This window comes from Microcebus murinus, chromosome 8 (genome assembly GCF_040939455.1).
Source record: "Microcebus murinus isolate Inina chromosome 8, M.murinus_Inina_mat1.0, whole genome shotgun sequence".
Taxonomy (NCBI): domain Eukaryota; kingdom Metazoa; phylum Chordata; class Mammalia; order Primates; family Cheirogaleidae; genus Microcebus; species Microcebus murinus.
In genome coordinates, this window is record NC_134111.1 from 94,864,237 (window position 1) to 94,886,125 (window position 21,889).

The 21,889-nt window shown below is 38.3% G+C and overlaps 1 protein-coding gene across 1 annotated transcript in view; it reads left to right on the top strand.

Annotated features, from left to right (window-relative positions):
* The window catches only part of NYAP2 (neuronal tyrosine-phosphorylated phosphoinositide-3-kinase adaptor 2), a 259,511-nt gene that overhangs the window by 135,364 nt on the left and 102,258 nt on the right, over positions 1–21,889 (top strand). Inside the window, exon 4 of the mRNA XM_012749416.2 lies at positions 14,187–15,287. Coding sequence (XP_012604870.1) covers positions 14,187–15,287 — 1,101 coding nt within the window. The remainder of the gene's footprint in view (positions 1–14,186; positions 15,288–21,889) is intronic.

The window sequence follows — 21,889 nt, forward strand, 5'->3', positions numbered from 1 at the left end:
ACACATAGATGTATTTAACTTCTCTGATGACACTGGATGCTTTTATTTATTTTTATGTCAAAATATTAATTAAGGGGGTACAAGTGTTTTTCTTACACATATATGATGCTTAAGTCAGAGCTTTTGGTGTGCCCATCACCAGATTAGTGCTCATTGTATCTAATAAGTTTTTATTCCACACCCACCTTCCTTCCCTCCCCACTTCTTGGTTTCTCATATTGTTTATATTTTTTTCTACCCATGTGTACCCATCTAGTAGCTCCCACTTATTAGTGAAGACATATGGTGTTTGATTTTCCATTTCTGAGATACTTCACTTAGGATAATGGGCTCCAGTTCCACCCACATGGCTGCAAATAACATTATTTCATTCTTTCTTATGGCTGAGTAGTACTCCATGGCATCTATATACCACATTTTCTTTATCCACTTGTGAATTGAAGGGCACTTAGGTTGATTCCACATCTTTGCAAGTGTGAATTATGCTGTGATAAACATTCAAGTGCAGGTGTCTTTTTGATAAAAATGGTTTCATTTCTTTTGGGTAGATACCCAGCAGTGGGATGGGTAGATATCCAGCAGTGGGATCACTAGATCAAATGGTAGGTCTATATTTATTTCTTTGAGGAACCTCCATATTATTTTCCAACAGTTTATAAGCGCTCCTTTCTCTTTGCAGCCACATCAGCATCTATTGCTTTTTGACTTTTTTTTTTTTTTTTTTTTTTGAGACAGAGTCTTGCTTGTTGCCCAGGCTAGAGTGAGTGCCGTGGCGTCAGCCTAGCTCACAGCAACCTCAAACTCCTGGGCTCAAGCAATCCTGCTGCCTCAGCCTCCCGAGTAGCTGGGACTACAGGCATGCACCACCATGCCCGGCTAATTTTATATATATATACATTAGTTGGCCAATTAATTTCTTTCTATTTATATTAGAGACGGGGTCTCGCTCTTGCTCAGGCTGGTTTCGAACTCCTGACCTCGAGCAATCCGCCCGCCTCAGCCTCCCAGAGTGCTAGGATTACAGGCGTGAGCCACCGCGCCCGGCGCTTTTTGACTTTTTAATAATGGTATATGACTTTAAGTTATTTTCCTAGATAAATCTAATGGTTAAGATTAAGTACTCTTACAAACCATAGGATGATAAACTTTCATTTAAAAAAATTGAAAATGGAGGAAAGAAGAAAGAAAATTTGAACGGACATATGAGAAAGGAATTTGGAAACTTTGAATCATCATACATTCAGAATTTATGGTTCAGTGAATGGTTATTCATAATAATAATCAATTACCTACTGAGAGCAAGTTACTGTGTTAAGTTTGTTGGGGCCTTTAAAAAGATGAGTTGATTTTGCCTTTGGAAATCTTGTAGCCTTTAGGAGAGAGAGGCTGATAACTAACTACAAGATGGGCAATAAAGAAGTTCACAAGAAAGAAAAGGTGAAGCCCAAATTGAAAAAAGGAATAAGAGGAAAGGGAAGAAGTAATGACATTTGATTTGGGCCTTAAAGGATTGGAAGGGTTTTATTTAGGGTAAGATGGTGGAAGAGTAGGGGAAAATGTCTAAGCAAAGTCTGAATGCATATATATCTGGAAAGTGTGGGGCACAGTGGCAGTGTGGTTTGGCCAGAGTGAAGAGTATATGAAGAATACTAAGGGAAAAAAGGATGGAAATTATTTTTGCTTATGATTGGAGGTCTTGCATTCTATTAGAGGTATAAAATCATAATGGCCGTGGCATTCATCATAGTAGTTCTTTACTGCTTCAGAGAGAGTCCAGTATGGCATCCCTTGCATACATGGGAAGGACAAGAGTTGTAAAGGAGTTTTAGGGTATTTACATTTCCTATGTCACACATTAGTAATGTAGTTTCAAATGGCCTTGCTATATTAAGGTTTGTATCAACAAACAATTTTTTTTGGCCAAGAAATGGTTGTTTTCATCCCAAATTTATGGTCTGGGATAATGCTTATGAAGTCATTAGACCTTAGGTGTTTTATCCATTGCAGGATCTAACTTGTGATTTCTTTCTGCCATGTTCCTTCATGCCTTCTTTTGATCTTTCCTTAGTGTATAAGTAAGCTGAAAGAGGAGCACTTTAATTTCTCAGCTAATTTTTCTGTCTTTCCTTTTTGGCAAGGCAAATATTTAACCTGCCTCGATTTTTTCACATGGATAATGCTGAGTATTCCTTCACTGACCACTTTCACATCCATGTCTTTGTTTTGCCACTGTTATTACTCTTCATTGGTCTCTTCATCTTGCTTCTTAAAAACAAATAATGCCTAAAGAAATTGCAAGTGATAGGGTTGCTCGTGACTGTTTAGGATTATTATAGAATACCTCGAATCTTGAATGCTAACTCTAAGAATGCCAAAGGTCTGTAACCAAGTCAAGAGTGAACAAATACTATATATATACACTAAGAACTTATGATATTCTAGTCACTTACTCTGATGATTCAGCAAAGCTCAAGACAGACCAAAAAGTCACTGTTCTCACAGAGATCATAGTCAGGTGGAGAAAATGAAAATGCCTACACAGGCACCTGTAAGCTCACATAAACCAATTAAGAAGAGAGGAGAAATATCCAATAGTGATAAGTGCTAACTGGGTGCTCACAGAAGACTTCTTTGAAGAGATGACATTTATGTTAGACCCAAGTGACACAAAGAAGCCAGCTACATATAGGAGATGTAGACGCTGAAAGGCAAAGCTTCCCCTTTCACTCCCTGGGGGTTCACTGAAAAACAGCTGACAACACACAGATTAATAGGAGAAAAGGCATACAAAATTTATGTTAATGTGTACAGCATGGGGAAATCCCAGGGGAATGATTCCTAATAACCCAATCAGATCCAGATGTTAATATACCCTTCTTCATAGGGGAAAGTAGATGGCAAAAATGTGGCATTTTAGAGGGGAAATGAATGGATTTGGAGAACATATAATGGCTTGGGATGAAGTAAGTTCTCTTTGAAATACTGAATGGGACCAAAATAGAAGACAATGGCTTATAACAAAAGTCTGTCCAGGTGTGCTGACAGACTTCAGTCTTTTTTTTGCTATGTGAGTTAAGTTAATGAAAGGGAAAAAGAGAAAGGTAATTGTTTTCTTCTTCTGTGTGTCTGGACTTTAGGCAGATAAGGGGATGACTTCATCCTGTGCTTTGGGAGAGACAGAGCATTGAGAGACAGGAGGTGGGGGAAGTCAGAGAGACCTTGAGACGTCCAGCCTGTCACAGCACCATATTTTGGGGTACCAGTTTCTGAACCTCCAGAGAGGCACAAGCATTCCTGGGAGCAGGAATAAAATTGATGTTTTGGAGAAATTGAAATAATAATAGGTAAACTTTTTTGAGAACCTTCTAAGAAGCAGGCATTCTGCTAAAGGTTTTAAATAAAATATTTATTGTCTTATTTGATTTTCATAAGAAGCCGTATAAATATCTCCTTATAGATGAATAAAGCAAGGTTAAGTAATGGTTTGAGATCACTCAGCATATGGCACAGTAGGATTGGAACTCAGATTTGATTGTCGAGTATGTTCACTATGCTTTGCCATCTTTCTCCTGTCTTATGCTCCACTTGTCACATTTATTAGGTTATGGAACCTAATATTTTATCATCTCCTACAATTGGGATCATTCCTGAAAAATAATTCCTCTGCCTGATGGATACATTGCCTCCAGTTCTCTTCTCTACTCCTACCAGACTTGTGTAAAGGATGGAACAGCAGGTGGAGTCTGAGAGCATGTAGCAGCGTAGCCAAGGAATTGCCTGACGCACAGTTACAGCTCATGTTCTCTACAAGTGGAATTTTTTTTTTTTTTAGTTATCTATTGCTATTTCTAATGGGCATCCCATGTCCAGAAAAAAAGGAGAGTGATTTGGAAATAAGATACTGCCCTGGAATGGAAATATGAAACTAGAAACTTGTGACAAACACTGTTAACAGAGGGCTGTGTCTCCTTGGGAATGCTGGCTGCCTGCCTGGACAGATTTCTACAAAATGGTGTTACTGGGGTGAATTGTAGATTGAGGGCTGTCCTCAGTCTATAAGCTCCAAACTCCATCTCATCAGATGTCTAGAGTATCCAAGATGTCATAGTAACCAAGCTCAAAAGAGCTGGGTGTATGAAACCAAGATTCCACATTGCTAGTTTCTAATGAGAGACATATGCATAATATTTTGAAAATCAAAATTATTAAAATACTCCTTGAGGTATCAATTTATCAGACTTCAAACTATACTACAAGGCTATAGTCATTAAAACAGCATTGTACTGGCACAAGAACAGGGACATTGACCAGTGGAACACAACAGAGAACCCAAATATAAAACCATCCTCATATAGCCAATTAATCTTCAACAAAGCAGACAAAAACATACACTGGAATAAAGAATCCTTATTAAATAAATGGCGCTGGGAAAACTGGATAGCCACATGTAGAAGACCAAAACAAGACCCACACCTTTCACCTCTCACAAAAATCAACTCACACTGGGTAACAGACTCGAACCTTAGGTGTGAAACTATTAGAATTCTAGAGGAAAATGTTGGAAATACCCTTCTAGACATTGGCCTAGGCAAAGAATTTATGAAGACCCCAAAGGTAATCACAACAGCAACAAAAATAAACAAATGGGACCTGATCAAATTAAAAAGCTTCTGCACAGCCAAAGAAACTGTCAAGAGAGCAAACAGACAATCCACAGAATGGGAGAAAATTTTTGCAAGCTTCAAATCTGATAAAGGGCTGATAACTAGAATCTATTTAGAACTCAGGAAAATCAGCAAGAAAAAATCAAACAACCCTATCAAAAAATGGGCAAAGGTCATGAACAGAAACTTCTCAAAACAAGAAAGAATAATGGCCAACAAATATATGAAAAAATGCTCAACATCTCTAATTATCAGGGAAATACAAATCAAAACCACAATGAGATATCACTTAACTCCAGTGAGAATGGCCTTTATCATAAAGTCCCCAAACAATAAATGCTGGTGTGGATGCGGAGAGATAGGAACACTCCTACACTGCTGGTGGGACTGCAAACTAGTTCAACCTCTGTGGAAAGCAATATGGAGATACCTCAAAGCAATACAAATAAATCTACCATTGGATCCAGCAATTCCACTACTGGGCACCTACCCAAAAGATCAAAAGTCACTTTATGAAAAAGACACCTGCACTTGAATGTTTATAGCAGCACAATTCACAATTGCAAAGCTGTGGAAACAATCCCAGTGCCCATCAATTTGTGAGTGGATTAATAAAATGTGGTATATGTATACCATGGAGTACTACTCAGCTTTAAGAAACAATGGTGATATAGCACCTCTTGTATATTCCTGGTTAAAGCTGGAACCCATTCTACTAAGTGAAGTATCTCAAGAATGGAAAAAACAGCACTACATGTACTAACCAGCAAACTGGTATTAATGGATAAACACCTAAGTGGACATATAGGAGTAACATTTATCGAGTGTCAGGAGTGGGGAGGAGGGGATGGGTATATACAACCAAACGAGGAAGATGTGCAATGTTTGGGGTATGGACACACTTGAAGCTCTTACTTGAGGGGGGAGGGGCGCCATAGGCAATATATAACCTTAACATTTGTACCCCCATAATACGCTAAAAAAAAAATACTCCTCGGCAAATCTTAAGTCAGAAGAATAATTACTCATAAGAATCATGTAGGTAGTGGTTTCAGGCTCTGCTGGCATGCTGAGTCCATCTCCCTAACTGAGATATAACAGAAGATCAGACCCCGTAAGTCCTGTTGTGAGGCGACACCAGGGCCTGCTCTGTGAGTCTTCTGGTTTTGCATTCACTGTGGCTGACAGCCTCCACTCTGGTTGTTTTTCCTTTACATATGTTACTACCTTCAGTCTATATCAATCCCGATTTTTGACCAGAAAGCATTTGATCTCTTTTTATATCTCTTTTCTGAATCATCCTGTGGTGATTTTAAAATACTCAGAAGACAAGCTTACTTTCTTAATTTCTATGTTTTGAAAGAATGTTTTCTGTATCCTCAGGGTACAATCTGTACCCTAGTTCTATGAAAATGACAATAGCATTTTTCTATGAGATATCCACATGCACAGGAAACTAATCTTGAAAGTTTTTTTTAGTTATCTATTGCTATACAATAAACCAACCTAAAATTTTGTGGCTTAAAACAAAAACAATTTATTATTATTATTCTGTGAGTTGACTTTACTTATATGGGTGGTTCCTCTGCTCTGTGTAACATTGGTTAGCCCCTCTCATTTGTCTGTTCTCAGCTGGCAGGTGGGATAGTTGGAAGGTGGAAGAATGCTTCACTCATATATCTGGACTATATTTCTCCTCTATATGGCCTCTTCATATGACTAAGTTGAACTTCTTCATAGCATGTTGGTCTAAGGGATCTTACATGGAATTGGCTTTCAATATAGAGGAAGTGAAAGCTGCCAGTCCTCTTAAGTCCAAGACTCAAAATAAATGTCATTTCTGTCATATACTTTTGGTCAAGGCAAGCCATAAGACCAGCCTTGATTTAAGGAGAGGAAAATAGTGCTACATCTTGATAGGTGGAATGCATAAAAAAGGAAAAAAATTGAGGGTGACTCTCTTTGAAGAATGTCTACCACAATTTGCCTTCTAGCCACAATATTTCTGTTAGGCAAAATATTCTCACCCTCTTGCTCAGAAGTTTCATTGCAGTACAACAACAGCTTGAAATTCAGGATTTCATCATCTAAATCACACCCACATACAATGGGTACAGCTTCTCAGGCATAGTTCTTTGGTTGCACTTTCTCATATGCAAAGGCTTTGAACTAAAAGTACAATTTATCTGCATTACACAAACCCAACATACACTGGTGAGTCAGGCACAGGAAAACTGTAATGCATACTCTCGTTCAAAAAAAGTGGGGGCTGGAGAAAGTGAGGCACATAGAAGTCACTGGCACATAGCAATTCAGAAGTCCAATTAGACCCATGTAGCCAGTTCTCCCTACACTGAGGGCAGAAAATTCATTTTGATTAGGGCCCAGTTCTGCTCTCTGAGCTCTTGAATCTCCTGTCCAAGTAATCTTTTCTCATCTATATGTAATGAACTGTAGCTGTGAGTTTTCTTAGCTGCTTTAAGCCTGTAAAACTGTTGTGGCCCAAAGTCTTTTTAATTTAAATTTTGAACGGTCTCTGTCCCTTTCAGTCAAAGTGGGCAAACCTCCTTTATAATTTTTTGGTATGAATCAGATTATATTCCATTTCATTAGATGAAAGAACCACATATTGCCTTGAAAGTGGCTCCTGTCTACTTAGGGTTGTGGTCAAGGCATTGTGGCACCACATTTGGTGACAGTCTTAAAAGCTCTGGGTTAACCACCTTAAATCTTCCGGAGATCTCAACAGGGGATCTTAAAGCCACATCCTTAATTTGATTTTTACCCTGAGGCCACATTTTACTGGCAGAGCACTGGATTTGACCTTTGCCCTCAGGCCCTTCTTTACTTTGAAATCTTTTGCTGCTCAGAAAAGTCTTAATAGCAAATACTGCATGGATATATTTTCTTTCACTTCTTTTTCAGAAGTTCTTTCCTTAGAGAGAAATATCTCTCTTGCAAACCTTTATTGTATGTGGCTAAAACAAACCATCTGACAGTTTCATATTGTTCCAGAACTCTCCTTAGTTAGGTTCATAATTTCATTAGGTGCATATGTCATTTTCTGCATTCCCACTGGCAATAGTCTTGTCAATTTTCCCCCAATCTATAACACCGCTCACTCTTTTTTCAGCCTCCAACCTCCAAAAAGGAATTTCCTCACCAGCTTTTTAGCTTCTTGGTCTCACTGTTTTTTTTGACGTCTGCTGCCACCAAGGATCAAAGCCGATGCACATGTTTTAGATTTTTGTTACAGCAGCACTGTACTGATAGGGAGAAAAAGAATTGCTGGAGCCATTACTGGAGACTATCAATCAGAAACTTTCTGGTTTAGAATTTTTCAAATATTCTTTATCATAATCTATAAGAAATATGTGTGACCTAGGGAATTTCTGTGTTCTTATAAATAAATATTATTTCAAGAAACAACCTTCCTATCACATAAAATGTACTCACATTTTCTAATCTATTATAAGTTATATTTTTTTTTAAATGCTGGGTACAGATTCCAATTTTATTTTACAACAAATGGGTAGAAAATGAGAAATTCAAAGAACAGTGGTTCTGATTATAGTTTCTTATTGTATATATAGCAAACATGAGTATAAATCAAATTGTATTTCAGAGTAATATGCCCAACATTATGCAACATGCTATGCAGCATTATGCTTGACTGAGGCAGAGGAGGGATCAGGATCATGTCTCTGGCAAAGTCTTCTTGGCAGAGAATCAAGCCAAGATTCTTTGAGTCCCACTCAACTTTACAACCACACTGTTGAGCCAGTTCCATGCCTTAACTTTGTTTGGTTCCACCACAATGTTGATCTGAATTCTCCATTTTTATTGTCACTAGATGCAGGCCTATAACACAGGTCCTACAAATCTAAACCCTCTCTTGTTTGTATGCTGGTACACTTTCTTGGTTCTACTGTAAACAGACCAAGGGCATTTACAACTTCCATTGCTTAAAAAACACCTTAATTTTAAAAAAAAAATTGTGGATAGTATTGTGGGGCTTGTGACTGTGAAAATAAAAATATCCTTCAAAGCCGTGGAATTGTGAGTTGTGAAAAGAAAGTTATTGTGAGCACAATTCTGCTGAAAGTGGGAAATGTGTCTCTCACCCTCTAGAATCAGCCAGTTCCACTATTGCACAGTGTGGACGTTATTTTCCTTCGGTGGACCCACATTTTCCAGTTTAAATTACCTGTTTACATTTCTCTCTATAACAAGATATACAAAGTTATAATTCCACTATTCTAACATGGGCTGAGAGGACTGTTTAAAATGATACTTTATGCCATATACAAAATAATGAACTATATAGCTTTTTCCCTTATTGTTTTCCTTTGTTTGAAAGAGTACTAAAGATTATAGTTGAAATTCTCATAAATAATGTGATTGGTAAGGAATTCATTTTTTTTACCAGTAATATATGGAGTTTGGACTGTATAATCCCTAAAAACCCTTCAAATTATGAGATTCTGTGGCCACAGTCTTTCTAGAAGGGCAAATGCTGACTTGTGCTGTGTTTCTTTTTCACCTCTTGGGTCAAGAACATCTACAGATACTAAGTGTGATTTTATGTGACTTTTTTTCTAATAAGAAAAAAGTATTTCTGAAAGATAGGTTGACAAGGGACGTGATGAATTTCCAAAATTAACTGTGAAAGACAGATCATCTGGGCCTGACTGAAAGCCATGCATAACCTTTATGCTCAGATATCTCATTTAAAAAAATGTCACTTTCTGCTTATTCAGTGCTACTGTCATTGTACTATTTTAAGCATTAAAATTTGTGTTCTGGAGCTGAACAGGAATTATTGCTTCTATCTTTGGGCTTATTAGAAATAATTTAAAATTTATTAAAGAGCGATAAAAATCACCTTTTTATTATTGTTAAATATGGTTGAAATTTGCAATACAATTGTATTGTCTTTTATTAGCAGTGTTTCAGCATCTATGTATGTAGTTGAAGACTATTTTTAAGTACCTTATAAAAATAGCATTTTATTTTTTTATTTTTTTTTTTTATTATTTTTTTTTTTCTTGAGACAGAGTCTCACTTTGTTGCCCAGGCTAGAGTGAGTGCCGTGGCGTCAGCCTAGCTCACAGCAACCTCAATCTCCTGGGCTCAGCGATCCTCCTGCCTCAGCCTCCCGAGTAGCTGGGACTACAGGCATGCACCACCATGCCCGGCTAATTTTTTTTTTTTTGTATATATATTTTTAGTTGGTCAATTAATTTCTTTCTATTTTTGGTAGAGACGGGGTCTCGCTCAGGCTGGTTTCGAACTCCTGACCTTGAGCAATCCGCCCACCTCGGCCTCCCAAAGTGCTAGGATTACAGGCGTGAGCCACCACGCCCAGCCCCTAAAAATAGCATTTTAAATGAATTTTTTAACTTTTAATTTTTAGAGTGAGGTTAAAGTAGAATAAATTATGGGACAATGTTGCATCAAATTTCAGACTTTTCCTTATATAGATAAACTTTTAACACGGCACGTATGACAGTTGAAACACATCTTCATTGTTCTATAAATTATTTACTCAATACTTACACTAATGTAAAGCCAGATGATATATGGAAAATGGGAAGAAAAATCACTTCATTAGAAAAGAAATGATTTCCTCCTGATTTTCCACAGAAATGAGATTGTAAGGGGGGAGGGTATGGAAAGGAAAACAGATTTTTTTTTCCTTTGGAAAAAAAGCCTTCCTTGATATTGAAGGAATGGATTTGTTTATTCATCTCGATCATCATAATTTATAACCCTTTCCTCTCTAAATATCCTCATACCCTCATTTCAAATTTGGATCAATGCCAAGGAGGAGGATGGGGTGTGGAGGGGGATTGCTTGACTTGTCTGAATCTATATACGTTCGGCTCCCTTCACCAGGCAGGGAAGGAAAGAAACAAGAAGCTTGCTCAGATAATGGGGAATTCCCTGGGCAAAGCTAGCTGGAGAATTACTTCAGTTTGTGGGCTGAACAAGCAGAGCAACATGGAGCAGGGTGTAAGTATACCAAAGCAAACAACAGCAAACAAACATCCAGAGAATAGGTCAGACTGAAGTAGCATATGCCTTCTATAAAGAGAGGCTATTGGGTCAGATCAGGAAGATGCAGCATCACAGGCATGTGGTGGAAGCTGGCTCCTGGGCAGGTGTCTGGGATGAGCATCTCTGTATGTAGCTGGGAGGTGCTCTTTGTGACATAATTGCAGGAAGTGAGGAGTCAGAGTCAGGGGACAGGAGAATTTTACAGTGCTGGAAAACAGTTGCGTTAATTCTAAAATGACAAAGCCAGTTAAAGTCTTCCAATGCCAGAGGATGAAATTAAAGTGGGTGCTCATCATTCAACTGCAAAGGGCCTTTACATAGGACTCAATAAATATCCTTGTCTTAGGTCACTAAACTAATTTTGCAGTAACAAAATAAGTGGGTGGCTTAAACTACAAAAATTTATTTTCTCACAGTTCTTGAGGCTAGAAGTTCAAGATCAAGGTGCTAGCTTGGTTGACTACTGGTAAGGGCTCTCTATGTGGTTTGTAGACTGCTGCTTTCTCTCTGTGTTCTCATATGGCACTGGGTTGGGGTGGTGGGGAGAGAAAGAAAGGGACTGCTTCTTTCTCTCCATGTTCTCATATGGCAGGGAGAGAGAGAGAGTGAGAGAGAAAGTGTATGCTAGCTCGCTGGTGTCTCTTCTTGTAATCACATCATGAGTGTCTCACCGTCATAACCTCATCTAAACCTAATTATCTTCCAAAGGATATATCTCCAAATACCATCACACTGGAGGTTAGGACTTCAATTTATGAAATTTTTGTGGGGGGAGGAGGACACAATTCAGTCAATAACAACTGTCAACTTTGATCATCTCATAGTTACCCAAAGAGTCATGTATTATATTCTCTTTCCCTTGTCAGGCAATATCTATACTTGGTGTGTCACTGAAATTGTTCTTGTGATATAAATAGGTTGTAGAAATTCCTTCTTAATAAATAGTTGTTTCACATAAATCATAAATATGTTGTGCTCTGGAATCGAAACTTCTCTTTCTTCAATTATTTCATGTATATAGAGGGTCTTTATATATTTTTTTGTTTGTTTCTTTTGTCAAACAAAATGAAATATCATTTGCTTGCATTTTGAGTATAACCCAATTATTGGTCTTATCCATTCCAAGGGTCACCTGTGTGGAAAAGAGAAACACCTTCTCCAGTGTCATTCATATTCTGTTCCTTCCCTGAATACCATCTACTTCCAGATCTACCACTGATAGCCTTTCAGCCTGTGGAATCTGGGACTATAACCTAACCTCACTGCTACCTAGAAAGAAACTCAGTAGATACTTGAATTCTTGTACTATTATTTCTCTCCATAGTTTATGTCGAAGTATGAGACTTCAGTGAAGAGTCAAAGAAAATAAAAGTGAATTATAGTTTAAGAGGAAGAAAAATGAAAATCGGATTCTAAATATCTTGTTTCCATATAATGAAGTTATTCATCTCATGGATATACCCTAATTCCTGGCCTCAGGTTAACCCGCCATTCATAGAGTACTTCGCTATTCAGACTCCTCTCCTCAAAAGATTCCGTCAACCCCACACAATTCAATCCCAAGAACCCAATATTTGTGGCAAATATTTTCCCAGAGCCTGAGTAACTTAGTCTTGAGTAATTTCCTAGGTTGAGGATGGCAGGAAACAAGCTTCAGAAGAACACTTTGGGTGTGCTTTTGTTCTTCCAAGTCCTGACTATTTCAAATTCTTCCAGTACTAAGTCAGTCAACCTTGTTCATTGGTTTATAGTTTTACTTTATTAGAGCTCAAATTTCTCTATATAATCTGATGACTTATTTAAATCATATGAAAATTAATATACTCAGTAGATCTCAAAACTAGTAAAATTTATGCCAAGTTGGGTGGTACAGGGAGTTTGGGTCCCTCCTAAAGAATGACTTACTGGGTAGTTTTCACTCCATCAAGTCTCTAGGCTTTTCACCTTGGTCATTGAAAGACTTCACTGCTACAGCTCCCTGGAAAATGACATCTAGTTTTTCCTAGTATGGGTTAAAGGAAAAGTCTAGATATATTAACAACCTACATTAACAACCTTCCCTTCAAAAAGCTGTTTGGTTGTAGTAAGTAAATTATGATCACCGGTACAATGGCATAGAATGTTTGAAACCAGAGTGAGATACATAGTCACTACTAGAGTATTTGATTGGTTCCTTCATGCCTAAGGAAAGATTGATGCTTAGAGTAACTTGTCCTTAAGCACTTTTCCTCTCCTTTAGTAAGTTTCAGAAGTACTCCTGTGTCATAAGCTATTCTAGTTGAAAATAAACAAAGAATTCAGATATTTTCTGAATTGGGCCTTCAGACCCCTCTCTTCAGGCTGCACATTATAGAGAAGCCTGTTATTTCCTCACAGTTTTACAACCCTAAGCTATACTGTCAATTTACACTATATACTATCTTCTACTGTAAGCAACTACACTCTGCTACATTGCATACTAATGGTAATCACTGTAATCATATATCAACACAATGAGATAATGAGATAATAACAAGACACAGGTACCTTCTCTGCATGCTAAACAATTCATTTCAGTCACAGACATTTGCCAGCCTGTTCCACCCTACTGTATGGTGTCAGAAGTTTATGTTCTGTCAAAAAAAGGGGGGCTTGCAGCAGGCTGTGGGATGTGTTGGTACACATATCTGTTTTGAGTTTTCAGAAGTTATTCTTGAAGCTTACATATCATTCCCTGAGTTATTCTCTTTTAAAACTCTCGGATATTTCGCTGTGTCAGTGGAACATATCTAATAAATTCATTCCAAGACAGCATTTGGGATATCATAAGGGATTTTATGAACAAAAACAGACAAATACACCATAATCAACAATACCTGGAGATTTAGAGATTAACTTGTCTAGCCTCATAAGATTTTCACATCAATTTCCCCTGAAGTATCAGACCCATCTATATAGAAGCTATTTATCTGAACCAAGACAGAGATTAAGTCTAGCAGGCTGGGAAATTTTTATCCTAAATGCAAGCAAGATGTGATTGTGTGTAATAGCCACATCAGTAAAAGGGCTAAGTCTCCATGGTATTTTGGGGACTATTTCTGTTAACAGACATTCTTTTTTCCTCCTGAGTTCCTTTCTCACTTAATTCTTGAAGGTTAATTTTTATGAAATTTGTGATTGCTCTTATCCAACATGTTTTATCTGAAAGCTTCCATTTAGAAATTATAAGGCAGACTGGTGAATACTCCTAATTTTAATGCATTTATCAGTGTTGGATTATTAATATTGGTTCGAAGATAAGAATGATTATTCTGCCATCACAATTTCACCCTTTTGTTGATTTTCAGTCTAAGCCTCAAGCCAGAAAAGAAGCAGACTACCCCTTTAGCCAAAATGTTATAGCAGTAGACCCAAGTGCAAATCATTTTTTAAAGTTTTCTTATCACACTCATCTCTTTTACTATTTTTTTTTCCTTCTTTTAGTATCGACCAAACCAAGACCCCACAGTGATGAATATTCCAAGAAGATTCCTCCACCCAAACCGAAACGGAATCCAAACACCCAACTTAGCACATCTTTCGATGAAACGTACGTCAAAAAGCACGGGCCCAGGAGGACGTCCCTCACCCGGGATTCCTCCCTGTCCCATGTCGGCAGCCCCGCAGGAGACCCCGAGGAAGAGGAGCCCGTGTACATCGAGATGGTAGGGAACATCCTCAGAGACTTCAGGAAAGAGGACGACGACCAGAGCGAGGCCGTCTATGAGGAAATGAAGTACCCCATTTTTGACGACTTAGGCCAAGATTCCAAATGTGACTTTGACCATCACAGTTGTTCTTCACAGTGTGCTACTCCCACGGTGCCTGACTTGGACTTCGCCAAGTCCTCAGTGCCATGTACTCCTAAGGGTTTGCTTTGTGACATCCCCCCGCCCTTCCCCAACCTGCTTTCCCACAGACCCCCGCTGCTGGTGTTCCCTCCGGCCCCTGTGCACTGCTCCCCCAACTCTGACGAGTCTCCGCTGACCCCCCTAGAGGTCACCAAGCTGCCCGTGTTGGAAAACGTGTCTTACATGAAGCAGTCGGCTGGAGCGTCTCCGTCCTCCCTGCCGTCTCACACCCCCGGCCACGCTAAACTGGACAAAGACCAGACCGGAGCCCTGGGACCTGCTTCTGCCACTTCCGCGCTGTCCTCGTCTCCTCCGCCCCCGTCCACTCTGTACCGAACCCAGTCTCCGCACGGCTATCCTAAAAGTCATTCCACCTCTCCCTCCCCGGTGAGCATGGGGAGGTCCCTGACGCCCCTCAGCCTCAAAAGGCCTCCCCCCTACGACGCTGTGCATTCGGGCAGCCTCTCAAGGAGCTCTCCATCAGTGCCTCATTCCACCCCCAGGCCAGTGTCGCAAGATGGCGCCAAGATGGTCAACGCCTCGGTGAATACGTACGGGGCGGCGGCCCCGGGCGGCTCTCGCTCGCGAACACCCACCAGTCCTCTGGAAGAACTGACCAGCCTCTTTACCTCAGGACGGAGCCTGCTGAGGAAGTCGTCGTCCAGCGGCCGGCGCTCCAAGGAACCCGCGGAGAGTAAGTCACATGCCCTGCTGAGGGGAACCCCAAGCGTAGTTCATGACTTAAAATAAAAATGAAGCCCGTTATCACAGATAAATCACGGCCTATGTGATCTTTAGGCCTTTCTGCTGTAATCTCGCGTTATTTTCCTGTTGCCGTGCTAAACCAAATAGTGTGTTCTGAAGGGGCACTGAGAGAGAGCAACAGCAATCTGCACAATAGAACTTTTCCTAAGTTTTTGAAAAAATCAAGTGTAAAAATCTAAATTCTTACAGTGGCCCAGAAAAGTCTGAGAGGCCACTATGGAATTTTCAGGTAAAATATCTTGATTTTGGCGGGAAAAAAATTAAACATTCAAAACAGGATTGTTAAATGTTAAAATTTATCTTTATCTTACACTAAAAAAATTGCTTGATAATATCTTTGTTAGAAAACTTTGTCGGAAAGAAAGCAATTTCAATAGAATTAGGACTTTTTTGCCGTAACAAATGATTCTTTCTGCATTCTTCAGGTGGTTATGTTCTTACCTTCACTAAAAACTGGAATAGACTCATTGCTTTCCTTTTAAAAGCTGTGGTAGTTCATGTCTTATTTCTGTGATACTCTTCCTAGATCCATTGATATACAATTTACAGAAAAATCATCAAGGTGGTGAACATTACTTTTACTACTCAATTTCAAAGACCAGAAAGTTTCTTTATCTGAATGAGTAGCCCTTTCACGAGCTCCAAATCACTCCACAAGTATATGGTAAAGTCAAAACACATCCACATTAGTTTTTTTCTGTGTCCATTTCATTAAAATATACTTTCTATTATTTAAAAATGCCTTAGGCACCTAAACTTATAATTAATCATTTATGTCTCAGATAATCCTTCCACAAGATTGTGTTATTTATCTATTTCTACTGTCATATGAGGAAAAGAAATCCTCAATGCGTTTGTTGATGAAAATGATGATGACATTTCTTAGATAATAAACATTCCTTGGTAGATATAAGCCATTAATTCTGTCATTTTTTTTCCTTTACCCAGAGAGATTTATAAAAACATTAGCTATTGAAATAATCCCTCCTAAAACATTTTGTTTATCTAATTGGAAGGCACCAATTTCTAATATATTGGTCATGTCTGGAATTACATACATCATATACATAAACATAAACTTATTTTTAAATTATTTTCAGAATTGAATTAAAAATTAGGAGCAATCTATTTCTAGAGCAGCTGCTCTCAACTAGGGCAATTTTGCCCCTAGGGATATTTGGCAATGTCTAGAGACATTACTGGTTGTCACAACTGGGGGTGCTACTGACATCTTTTGGGTAGAGGCCAGGGATGCTGCTTAATAACCTAAATGGACAAGACAGCCCACCACAAAATAAAAAAAAAAGGATTATCTGGTTTATAATGTCAATAGTGCTAAGGTTGGAAAACCCTAATCTAGATAATTTATTAAAGTTTAAGGTTGTTTCCAGATGATTGATTGATTGATTTGGCTTTTTTTCACATAGATCATGTAAGGTATTGAGAATAAGGGAAAAAAATAAAAATAAATATTTTACTTTTAAAATGCATAATGGTTAGAGTGAAATTAATGGAATTTTCATCTTAGAATTGGTGAGATGATTGGATTTTCTCCCTACCTATCAGCTTCTTTGGAGGATCCTTAACAGCTCCAGCTGGCGGCTATGCCAATTAGCTAGAAAAAGTATATGTAAAAGAAATGATTAGCTAATGAAGTTATTTCAAGAAAAATCCATCTGTTAGAATCAGTCTATGTGCTATATGTCACAGACTTTCCCAGCTGACTCTAAAAACAAGCTTTGTGTGCTTCTAAAACAAAGCTTGTACATGACAAAGTGATCTAGGCTCTTTATAGCTCTTAGGAAGCAAAGAATCGAATTCCTTCCCATGTGCTATTATTAACCATGCATCAACTCTTCAGAGAAAGGGCATGCCCCTGAGTTACATTAACCTCAGTATTTTACTTTACATAAATGGAAGGGAGGGAAAATGCAGATAGTACAAATGAATAGTCAAATTGCTTTTAATATTTACTTTTGACTCTTAAGGAAAATAGAAAGACACTATTAGATACTAACAAAATCATATGGGCTCTCAGAATCTTTCTGTAATGCAAAAAGTAGAACCAAAATTGTTGAGAGTAAACCAGTAATTGCTCTTGCAGTATACTCTCTGATACAGCTCTCCCCTTTACTCTCACTAGATAGAATTTGTAGATACCTATTGACACCTTAGGGACAGAATAAGTGACATGAAGTAGTGTAACATTTATGACTTCTAAGTCTAATTTTTTTTCACATTTCAGGAATTTTTTACATTTCAGGGTTAAAAGTAAGACTGATATCTCTACTTTCCAAGTTTTTCTTGCTTTATTAGGAACATCTGTTTAATAATTATCTAATCTTCAATCTAAAACAAAATACATACTTTTTTTAGTCAAGGAAATCTATGTCAAATAAAATTTATACAGTAGACTCATTTTTAATAGTGTATAAAAAGCATACCAAAGGTAATGGTTTCACATCTTAAAGATTTACAATTGTTGACTGGGATTGGTCCCTAGGAAAGAGATTAAATAAGACAAAAGTAGTAGATTATGAATAAATTTCACTTTGCTTCAAGTTTTCTAAATATGGCCCTCACATTCATTGCTAGAGGGACAGCATTTTTTCCTAGCTGATGGGACATTGTAATGTTTATCTAAGATTGAATGAGAACATCTGATAGTCTTTGTGGCTATCATAATTTTTTCTTTCTTTTATTATTTTTTAAAAAAATGTGTAGAGAGGTGGATGATATGAGGCATGTAAGAAGTGATTAACTCATGTGATATTGCTGTAAATTTTTGTGTTCACATGATAAGTAGACCAGGTACAAATATGTTTTATGGTGAATTTTGGAGACTCAAATGATAATAATTTTCTACCTGTAATTTTTCTCATTCTTTCACATGTTCTTTTTTATATATCCATTATGCTTTTTAAAGCAAAAAATTAATTTAATACAAATTAAACAAACTTTATATCCACTCTCTAAGAGATTTAAGTTTTTGAATTATTTTCTCCATTTCCTTTTATATATGTCACCCAGATGTTACATCCTTTTTTATTATTTCAAAATAATAAGGTGGTACAAATGTTTTAGGTTACATGGATTGCTTTTGTAATGCTGAAGTCCCAGGTATAGATGTGCCCATCACAGAAACAGTGTTCATTATACCTAGCACACATTAAGTAGATTTTTCACCTCCCCCCCCACCCCACTCCCATTGATCTACTGAGTTTTACTTCCCTCTGTGCACATGTGTGCTCATTGGTTAGTTCCAATTATGATTTTGATTTGAATCTTTAAAATGCCTATCTCATGAATGGGACATTTTGTTTTAATAAATTAGTTGCACTAAGATACAAAAGAGGCCTGGTGTGGTGGCTCTTGCCTGTGATCCGAGCACCTTGGGAGACCAAGGCAGAATGATGGCTTGAGGCCGGAAGTTTGAGACAAGCCTGGGCAATACCATTGCTACAGAAAAAAAAAAAAAATTACTAAGTGAGATAGTGTGTACCCAGGACTTCAAGGCTAAAGTGAGTTATGATCATGCCACAGAACTCCAGCCTGGGTGGCAGGGCAAGACCCTGTTCAAAAATAAATAAATAAATAAATAAAACAAAGAAATGTACATATAGGGTCAGAAGGCCATGTGAACAAATGTGGGCACCAAGACCCGAAGTACATGGAAAGGTTCACACAGAGTGGGACAGGAGACATGGGACACAGTGGGGCTACAGAAGGAACAAAGAAAACAACTATCCAGAAAAATGGTGGCTTGACAGTACCAAAAAGCTATATCATACTCAACAATATTCCACATTATTGGAGAGTCACAATTTTTTACTGTAAAATTTCATCTTCTAGTCTTTAAAAAATATTTATTACTTTTAGATGTCACATTATATCTTTACAATAATAGAGATGAGTCCTATGGTTCTCATGAAATAGAATTAAGAATGAGATGTAATCTCTGCCTTTTTATGGACTTCTTAAAAAAACTGTATAGAAACTATAATCTAAAACACACATACAAAGAAAACAAAACCAAAAAAACCTAAAAGATCCAACCCCCACATACATGTGCACATATGTACACACCTCTCTCCTTTTTTGAGTCATGTGTTGTTCAGTGATGCCTAAAATATTAGGCATTGATTGTGAAACAGCCCTTCCAACTAACTCTTACTAATTTAATTTTAAAAAGAACTTTCAAATAAGAAAATTTAAATGTAAAAGTTTATTTTTTAAATATATATAAAGGAAAATAATGATTTGGGGGAAGAAATCATTTAAAATATATTTCTGTTTTTACATGTTGTTCCATTTTTATGAAAAAAGGAAGGGTCTACTAACACTCTCTGGCTATCCTGACAATTCAAGGTCTTTGTTGTGGTAGTCACTGTGTTGCCTACAATGCACTGATGCAGTGTCTAACAGGGTGACCCAAACAGGGAAGGCTTCACACAGTGGTGACTGCCCTTGTTCCAGGTCATTTACAATAGCAGTAGCACAGTATTAGTTTTTTCCTCCCTTGGGATGGCAGGTGCTATTTGAGGTTGTAGAGTTGAATTGCTATTCAACAATTGTATCATTTAAATTGACAAATTCTTATGTTCTTGTAGTTTTCCAGCCTCTTCCTTTTCTGTCAGGTAGTTTTATTGATGCATCTAGCCTTCCTTCCCTTCCCCCACCTATGGTCCTCTCCTTTTACTCCTTTTCTCATTGCAATATCTCACCATTAATGAGTTGTGGACTAAGAAACCAGATATCCAAGCTTGTCTTAGGAGCCACTCAACTGATTCAAGTGTAGGGAATGTGTAACCTTTACTTGCAAAGGACACTTTAACCACCTCCTAGATCTTGAATGGAGTTCTTGGATTCATGTTGGAGAGGTCAGAAATGTCAACTCCCCCAAAATTAAGCTGTCTTGGGAAATACGGATGCATGTTAGTGTGTTTTATGAGGGTGTGCACATTTTGTCTAACCTATTTAAAATACTTTTTCTTCATTAAAATTTAGCAAGCAAAATAGTTAAGAACTTTATCTTCCCTTATTTTCCTTCTTGTGAAAGCAGGTGCTGACAAAGAGTGAGTAGGATAAAAACAGGTACTGGAAAGGCAAAGTGAAGGGTAGAGGGTAGAATCTACAGCTCTGGGTTTCTCATTTGCAGTGGAGAATGGGCAGACACTCAGCCTGCGACTGGCCACCTGCAAGAATGCTGACTTTGTGTAGGAATTCTGGATGCATGGTGACTTGGAGAAAGCTGGCCAGAGTTAGGAGGTAGATCTGGAACTGTTGTACTGTGGGATTCTTCAAAGATATTTGGGAGTTGAGCTATACCCATAACACCTGAAGACATCTCAGGATACCATGAGGAAGATTCTAGAAGTTCTGGCAGGACCAAGACCTGTTAGTTTGGTTAGAGTCGTCCCTTTTCAGGTCCCCCCTCCTGCTGATTTTTGGTTGTTCCCTTGCTCCGACTCCCACACTGTGGTCTTAGACTGGCTTCTGCCTTAGCAAGGCTCCTTCCAGCATCTCAGAAGGGAAACTAAGCCAGGACCTGGACTAGATGATGCTCCCAGGCCACGACCTTAGGAATGTGGTCGGGTTCCAGAGAAGTGTCTCAGGTATTTCAAAGCATGGTAGGTAGAAGACATAGAAAGCTTGGGTGAGTGGTGCAAACACTTCCTGCATCCTATTTACCTGAATGCTATTAAAAATACATATCCCTGGGCCTTATCATAGACCTGTTTAATGAGAAACTCTTGGGGGTTGAGCTTGGGGTATTGAATATTTAATAATAATCCCCTGTGATTTTTGTGCCTTCTGTGAAACAATCACTCAGGAACATGTGGTTAAATATTAGCATCCCCATGTGCTTGTATTCAAAAGAAAACTATTATGCATTGCTTTCATCTAAGTATATATATAAGACAATTTATATACAAATTTATATAAGAAAGAAGAGAGAAGGGAGAAAGCAAAATACAGATAGCTCAAAATGAGTGAATGTTGTTTTCCTTTCCTTGACTAAGTTAGTGATTAGTTGGCATCTTGCAAAGAGAACAGTCAGGATAATCTTGATGGATCCTCAGAGAAAACAATTTTACTCCCTGCAAATTCTCCCAGAGACCTTAAGAATTTAAGAATGGAGTGTGTGCGTGTGGTGGGCAATCTGTGAATAACATCTATCCTTGGTCTTAGCACCTCCGTCTTAGTCATACCAAGTCTGTCTCGCTCTCCTCATCAGAATCCTCAGTGCTTAAGTCTGAGAACCACTGGTAAATGCTGCTTCAGATAGGGGCTGGTACTGCAGGCCAGGCAGGCAGGGAAGGAAGCTTGACACTCAAGCTGGCAGCATTCCTCAGCCCAGCAGTCAGAACAGATGAGTCCAGGCCATTGGAGGGGGAGGACTAGCCAGAGCAGGGTGAAGCCCCCAGAGGGGGTCATGACTGAGAACAAGTGTGTGCTGTCTAGAGGGGACACCCAGTCACATCATCTAATCAATATGGGAGAGCAGAGAGCACTGGAACCCACAGGGAG